Below are 6925 nucleotides of genomic sequence, written 5' to 3'. Positions count from 1 at the left end.
GGCGAAGGAGGTTTCATGCCCATTCAGGGGGCGAACTTCTCTCGCTCCCAATCAATGCTCATGGCTCAAGCGGGGGCGGGGGTGAAACAGAGCGGGAGGGGAGCTTCTGAGGACCAGACACGGCTTGCTTCTCCCTTCTCCATTCTCCCCATTCCCTTCACTTCTCAGAGCCCCGCTGGCCTGGGACAGAGCAGAGTCCAGGAGCAGTTGGAAGAAGGTGGATGGGACAGAGCACCAAGGGAAGGGGCCCTCGGCCCAAGGAGGGGGGGAACCTAGCCCTCCCCCCACAGCTCCCCACTGAGTTCACAGCACAAAAAACACCTCTAGTCCAACAACTCCATGTGGAGGTATACCAGGGTCCAAAGGGGCAGGCGGGTGAGACAGGCAGGGGAAGTGAAGACTACAGCAGGCTCAGGAGGGATGGCGGCAAAAACTTCCTTCTACCCATGGGAGGAGACGATGGGGCGACTGATATTGCTGTTGGTGGTCATGGCATTCAGCTCCCACCTGGAAGGCCAACCAGTGACAGGTATAAAGGACAGGAGGAGGAGGCTCCCCCCAAGCCCAGAATTGCTAACAAAACTATGAACACACCAGTGCCTTCAACTTCCCTGAAACCTTAACTACCCACAGCCACCTCTTCCTTACAGCCCTCCTAGATTAACAATCAGGCCCCGCCCACCACCAATCCAATACCACCCACAGCTCCACCTGCAAGCTCAGAAGGACTTCCTGTTTATGTTTATATATTCTTTTGCCCAACACCTGGAGAAAAGCATGGGTGTATACATTGCAGTAAATTTCCCAACCTATCTCTCCTCTGCTCAGATCCAACCAGGCAGCTCCTCCTACCCCACATCAGGAATGCCCATTTTTGCTCTCAACTACTATCCCTTTCAGAAAGAAGCCTGCTTCGGCTCTCCTACCCTCCCACCCCAGGTCTTCCCCACACATGCCATCATATTAAAATTAAATCCCTCTTTTTGACCATTCTGTCATTCTACAAAGATTTACCAATAACCTCCTTAATTCCACTACTCACTATAGTCTACTTGACTTAGGTATGAAAAGGAAAATGGTGGGGCTTGCCACCTAGTTCGGTCTCTGGTTAACAACCTAGTTCAGTCTCTGGTTAAAACTGTAGTCTTACTTTCCCACTCTGACTGACGGGCGGAGCTGCAGGGACCCTCAGGGGCCCACCACAGGGGGAGATATATCAGTCAGAGCCTCCCCATGAATTCAATTCAGGATTTGGATCCAGAATTCCCCTGGACTAGCAGATCTGCGAAATAAAGGTTAAACCTTCCTCCCTCAGAGTGCTGGCTGATCGTTCTCCCGTGCATTCTGCCACAACAGGTACCTGCATATATGTCACTCCTAGGCCAACCTATGACCCACCAGGTCAGCCTTGTATATACCGTGTCACTGAATACTGATTACATAGAGCAGTGATGGCGAACCTTTTGAGCTCGGCGTGTCAGCATTTTGAAAAACCCTAACTTAACTCTGGTGCCGTGTCACATATAGAAATTTTTTGATATTTGCAACCATAGTAAAACAAAGATTTATATTTTTGATATTTATTTTATATATTTAAATGCCATTTAACAAAGAAAAATCAACCAAAAAATGAGTTCGCGTGTCACCTCTGACAGCGTGTCATAGGTTCGCCATCACTGACATAGACCCCCAGCAAGTAAGAGTTAAACTGAACTGATAACAAGGAAAAGTATGTGTCGAAGAATGACCCAAAAGGGCATAATTATACACAAAGTACTTTTGGTACCTGACTTAGACCTAAGAGTGAAACTAAAAGGGAAGGAGCTAGGAAGAACCTCCCTTAATTCCAGAACTAAGGTGATTCAGAGGCTCCTAAACTTGTCTTTACTTTGCAGCTAAGTTCTAAGATTTCATCAAACTTTTTCAGCATGTTAACAAAACAACCGTGTAGGCTCAGATCTCAGGAAGTGATACTCCTGAGCTTTGTTTGAAAAACAATTGTTTTTTTCATGTAATTTACCCAGTGGACAGTCTGTATCTCCTTCCATCTCATTCTCCACAAGAATTCTATCTCCTCCATTTGAGGTCATGTGCTGCCACTTACCCTCAACCAATCCCTCCTTCCCAGCCACTCACTGTACCTGATGTCATGGGGCAAACAGGACTGGTCCAGGTTATACTGAATGACAGCCAGTTTGCACAGGGTCTTCAGACTAGGGCCTTCAGAGGGAGAATGGGAGACAGGGGGACAGTCACAGCCAAGGAAAGATTCCGTCCTGGATGTCACCATCCAGAGACAGGGACCCCGATGGCAGGAGCACTTTGGGAATAAGTGTACTTACTAAAGTCCAAAATGTGTAAGTCAGAATGATCTATGAGGTCAAACTCATCTCCCAGGCCTTCCTCAGGAGATGGACTGTAGAGATCGAGAGAGAGAGAAAGGGAGGAGGAAAGAATGCTCATGAGACCCTTCTTGCTCAAATGCCTCCCAGTTTAGTCACAGACTTAGGCCTTCCCCGAGCCCTCCCCTCTCCTACTAACCTGGTACCCCCAAAGAGGACAATTTTGTCACCAACAATACAGCAGCACTGGCGCCGGCGTGGACATGGCCCCTTTCCCTTCGGTTCAATCTTTTTCCAGGTAAAGGACACTAAAGAGAAGTTTACATGGAGATTCACTGCCTGCCCTGGCCAGATATCCTCTCCAACCTCAACCTCTCGCCTACTCAGGATTCTTTCTTTCTTTCCTTCCCCCCTCAAGTGCTCCTTGTTTCTTCCTTAGAGGCAGTGTTCTTTACCAGGGTTAAATTTCCACAGGTCATGGAAGTGCCGGTTCAGCCTTGCATTATAGCCACCAAAAATGTACAGCTCCCCATTGTAGCCAACTGGAAGGAGAGAGGAATGTCAAGAGTGTGAAGACAATGGGTGGGAAGGGGGACTCTGCAGGGACGGAACAGACACTCACAGGCTGAGTGGCTCCGGCGCCCCTCGGGCAGCACCGGAGTGGTTGGACAGTCCAGCCAGGCCTCCGTCCTGGTGTCAAAGACTCGGATGCGGTTGCAGTAAATCTCATTGTTGGAATGGAACGGCCCAAATCGGTCAGCGCGACCCCCAAAGACATACATGCGACTGCCCAGCATTGTGGCTGAGTGGAAGTCCCTCCAGCGCGCAGGATTGCCCTGGGCAGGAGCAGAGAGATGAGGTGAGCAAGAAGGCTGGGAAAGGATCTGCTCTCACTATCGAACTTCCTATGGTTTCTTCAATTGAGGGTGGGGGTCTGGGAGAAAGAAGAAAGGGCAGACCTTTGTACAGATAAGGGTCCATGTCATGGTGCTGGTATCCAGCTTGTGAATGTCATTGGAAAAGCAGTCCGCCTGAGTGGGAAGAGAAAGGAAGTGAAGGAAGGAATATAAGATTGGGTCAGCAGTCTCTGACCTCCATTCCTCCCCTCAAAAACCTGCAAAACAGCCCCAGCTGGTTTGGCTCAGTGGATAGAGCTCCGGCCTTTGGACTAAAGGGTCCCAGGTGCAATTCTGGTCAAGGGCACATACCTCAGTTGCAGGCTTGACCCCCAGCCCTGGTTGGGGCACATGCTGGAGGCAACCAATCGATGTGTCTCTCACATCAATGTTTCTCTTGGTCTCTCCCCCTCACTTCTACTCTAAAAATCAATGGAAAAATATCCTCAGGTGAGGATTAACAACAACAAAAAGCCCTGCAAAACAAGCCAAAGCCTCCCATTCCAGCATCTTCAATTCCCCTTCCTCTATCTCATTCCCACCCCAAACCTCTACTTGCTTTCCAGACCTACCAGTTGCTCGTAGCCCCCGAAAATGTACATGGTCTTGCCCAAGACACAAGCCGAATGTCCGTCCCGAGCCCCAGGAATTGTTCCTAACACTCGGGGTGTGGACCACTTGTGCGTATCTGAAGGAGATGAGAGGATGGGCCAGTTAAGCAGCTCTGACCCTCCTGAGTTGCCCTATTCCCAGCCCAGCCGACATCTCCCCAGCCCGTGAGGGACCATTTGGAAGAACAGAGCTCCATACTCACTGACGTCAAAGGCGTAGAGCACATTGCAGGCCCCTTCCGTGTCATTCCGCCCGCCCCAAAGGAAGACCGTGTCATCGATGAGGACGGTTGAGTGTCCATACCGCATGTATGGTACCACAGGAGGCTGCCCTCGGATGGTGGGTCTCACCGGGGGCAGCTTTGTCCAGCGCAAGGACACTGTGGGCATAGCTCAGCTCAGCCCTGCAACCCTCCTTCCAGGCTGTCCACCTTTTCCCAAACCAGATCTTCATTCCTTCACCCCCTTGGGCCACGGCAACCACCACCAAAACTCATTCAACCGCCTGTTTCCCTCCCTAATGTGGGCGCCCAGGATGTCCCCAGGACTAGCTTACCTGCATTGAAAATGTGCACATCAATCTGACGCAGTGTCTCGTAGTCTTCACCAGAGCAGTAGCCCCCGAAGGAGAATACCCGGTGCCCAACAGCCACTGCAGCATGGTTCACCCTGCGGGGCCCGCCCTCCAGGTGCACTGTCCACCGTAACATCCCCTGGGCCACTGGTTACAGCAACATGCCCCCCCGGCACGGCCTGCTGCCTCTGCTACCTGCACACAAATTAGGGCCACAAAGGCCTTTGCCTGGCTCACCAGGACTCTGCCCAGGACCAGCCCTTGCCTCCAAGTGTCACCCAGGTGTTCGACCCACACCACCCCTCCACAGCTCAGGTGGCTGGCCCTGCCCCAGAGGAGCTGCTGAGGTCAAGGAGCTAGCCCTGGCCCCGTGTTCTCCAAAAGCAAAGGGTGGGGCCACTCCAACCTGACCGCCAGCTCAGAACCTGCTGATCCAGGGCTCAGCATGATCACCCCCTACTCACGGAGGCTCCACCCTCTCCGTGGCCTGGCACAGGCTCCAAGCCCCCTTCCCAGGCTGATGGGTTCTCTGGTACCTCCGGCTCTGCTCTGCTTACTGCCGCCTCTCTAAGAATCTCTGTGCTCTTTAAGATGGGGAGAGGGATCTCAAAATACTCAGAGCTATTAATAGCCCAGCCAGCCCCAGACGGTGCATTGAAAGCTGGCATGGGTACTTCCAAGCAGAACGGCTTTTAGGCTTTCAGAGTGGATTAGCTCCCCTATCCAAGATGGGGTGGGGTCCAGGACGGGGACCTCCATATTACCATGGATGGTTCACCCCTCGTCGGAAGCTCTGGTCAAACTGAGCTGTTGTCAATGGGGTCACCACGGGCCCCTCACAGGCCTGGGGCGTTCCTTTAACAGCTGGGCCTGGTCTGCTGCCAAAGCTAGGAACTTAATCAGAAAGGTATGTGTCCGCTGTAGATTGAGGGAGTGGGGGTGGGGAGGAAGGGTTTCCTCCTCCTGCCACCTCCCCAACCCTGCTCCCCTGGCAGAGACTGAGCTGTCCCCAGCAGCTGTCCTCCCCGAGGGTCCTGGGAAGGGGGGTGACGGTGGGGGTGTGCACGGGAAAGGAGAAGGGAAGCCAAATGCCCTCGGGCAGGACATGAAGAAGACCCAGGTAGGAGGGCTGATCTCTTTAAGACAACCTGCCAAGCTAGCGATAATGGGTACATCGGAAGCCCGCGTCGGGCACTGCCTTTGCTGGCAGGCACCTGCTGGGTCCGGGCGGGTCATCCTCTCCCTGTTCAAGGCAGAGCTTCGGGCACAGAGAGGGCTCCAGGGAGGCCCCTCGAGAAGAAAAAGGCATGGCTTTCAGCGGGCTGGCACGTCCCCTACCGCCCCCCCTCGACCCCTGCCCCGGCTTTAAACAGCCACCGGGCCAACCCGGACGGAGCCCCAGCAGGAACTGGTCTCACTCCATGGCTCCCGTCCTCAATCCCAAACACCTGGGACCGGGGCTCTGGGGCCAGACGGGGGGCTGAAGGGCTGAAGAAGGGGAGCCCTCTGTCTTCCCTCTGAGCTCCTGCGCCCTTCAAGTCCATCAAGGCGCAGGGCTCACAGGAGCAGCGAGGAGCAATGCCACCCCAAGGCGGAGAGAGAATCCCAGCTTCTCTCCCGAAAGGACAGCTCGAGCTCATGGAAAACGGGCCCCCGAGGTCTCAGGGCTGCGTCCTCCCGGAGTTCCCCCCACACTCCGTCCTGGCCGCGTTCTCAACGCCTTCCATTCCCTTCACGAGCCTGCCCCCGCCCCTCTGGTCTCTTGCAATTATCACTCCCCCCCCCCCTTTTTTTAATCTGAGAGCTTTGCAGTTTTCTCCTTTTTCCTTTTCCCACCACTCCAAGCGCCACCCAAAAGTTCTCCATTTTCCCCCTTCCACTGAGGGGAAAACGCTAGGAATCATTGTCCCCTCTCGGCCAGAGGTCTTCCTCCCTGCATATGGTGGCGCTCTCTCTGGATCCTTCCAGTCATCCCCCCGCCCCTCCCCCCATTATCCTTAGCTCCCCCGTTCTCTTCACAACCCGGCCTTCCTCCCAGGTCCCTCAGTGCCTCCTCCAGCCACCAAGCCTCTCACCTGTTCCCCCCCATTCTCCCGCGACCCTCCCCCACGAACACGCTCCTTTCCCATCATCCCCCTCAGTTCCCTCCCCACCCCCACCCCGCCCCCACCTCAGCCCCCTTGGGCCTCTCCCTCACGGCTCCGGCTCCAGACAAGGACGCCCCCAGCACCTCCACCTTCCTTGTAACATCAACGCATCCCGGGCTACCTTGTCAGGCCGGGCCGGGGCGGGGCCGCGGGCAGCCTGGAACCCGTTGAGCGCCAACCGACGACTCGGTCCCCAACGAGATAAACACAGCCAGGCTCGCTTCTTCCCGCGGGCAGCTGTGTGCGCACGTGCAGACGGGGCCGAGTTCCGGAAGCCTACCGGGACTTGTAGTCCGTCGGTTTCCGCAGGGACCCGAGGTGCGGAGCCGAGCTTCTACGCATGTGCGGCTGCTTC

At 54.7% G+C, this 6925-nt stretch overlaps 1 protein-coding gene across 4 annotated transcripts; it reads right to left on the bottom strand.

The window, feature by feature from the left end:
• KLHDC3 (kelch domain containing 3) lies at positions 1–6840 on the bottom strand. Of its 4 annotated transcripts, none has more exons than XM_006100562.3 (11): positions 6692–6840; positions 4406–4618; positions 4053–4229; positions 3811–3926; positions 3302–3373; positions 2965–3178; positions 2798–2884; positions 2542–2650; positions 2343–2416; positions 2142–2220; positions 1–507 (listed from the first exon to the last, which is right to left on the bottom strand). In XM_006100562.3, the coding sequence occupies exons 2-11, from the start codon at positions 4557–4559 to the stop codon at positions 441–443; spliced, it is 1149 nt and encodes a 382-aa protein (XP_006100624.1). In that variant the 5' UTR covers positions 4560–4618; positions 6692–6840; the 3' UTR covers positions 1–440. The 4 variants fall into 4 exon arrangements, with proteins under 4 accessions (XP_006100624.1, XP_023619904.1, XP_023619903.1 ...); XM_023764136.1 differs by having other exon boundaries at positions 4406–5317; positions 6692–6834; XM_023764135.1 differs by having other exon boundaries at positions 4406–5713; positions 6692–6828.
• Between the last annotated feature and the right edge of the window lie 85 nt (positions 6841–6925).

The sequence above is a fragment of the Myotis lucifugus genome, unplaced genomic scaffold (assembly GCF_000147115.1).
Source record: "Myotis lucifugus unplaced genomic scaffold, Myoluc2.0 scaffold_318, whole genome shotgun sequence".
Classification (NCBI taxonomy): domain Eukaryota; kingdom Metazoa; phylum Chordata; class Mammalia; order Chiroptera; family Vespertilionidae; genus Myotis; species Myotis lucifugus.
This window is presented reverse-complemented; position numbering and strand designations above follow the sequence as displayed.

What these genes read in the sequence shown, in the direction of transcription:
- KLHDC3 (XM_006100562.3), bottom strand. Translation starts at nt 4,559, where the DNA reads ATGTTACGGTGGACAGTGCACCTGGAGGGCGGGCCCCGCAGGGTGAAC. An exon ending in CCTGTGGAAATTTAACCCTG is followed by an intron (nt 2,651 to 2,797) that starts GTAAAGAACACT and finishes ACTTCTCTTTAG; the next exon opens with TGTCCTTTACCTGGAAAAAG. An exon ending in TGTTTGCCCCATGACATCAG is followed by an intron (nt 508 to 2,141) that starts GTACAGTGAGTG and finishes TTGGCCTTCCAG; the next exon opens with GTGGGAGCTGAATGCCATGA.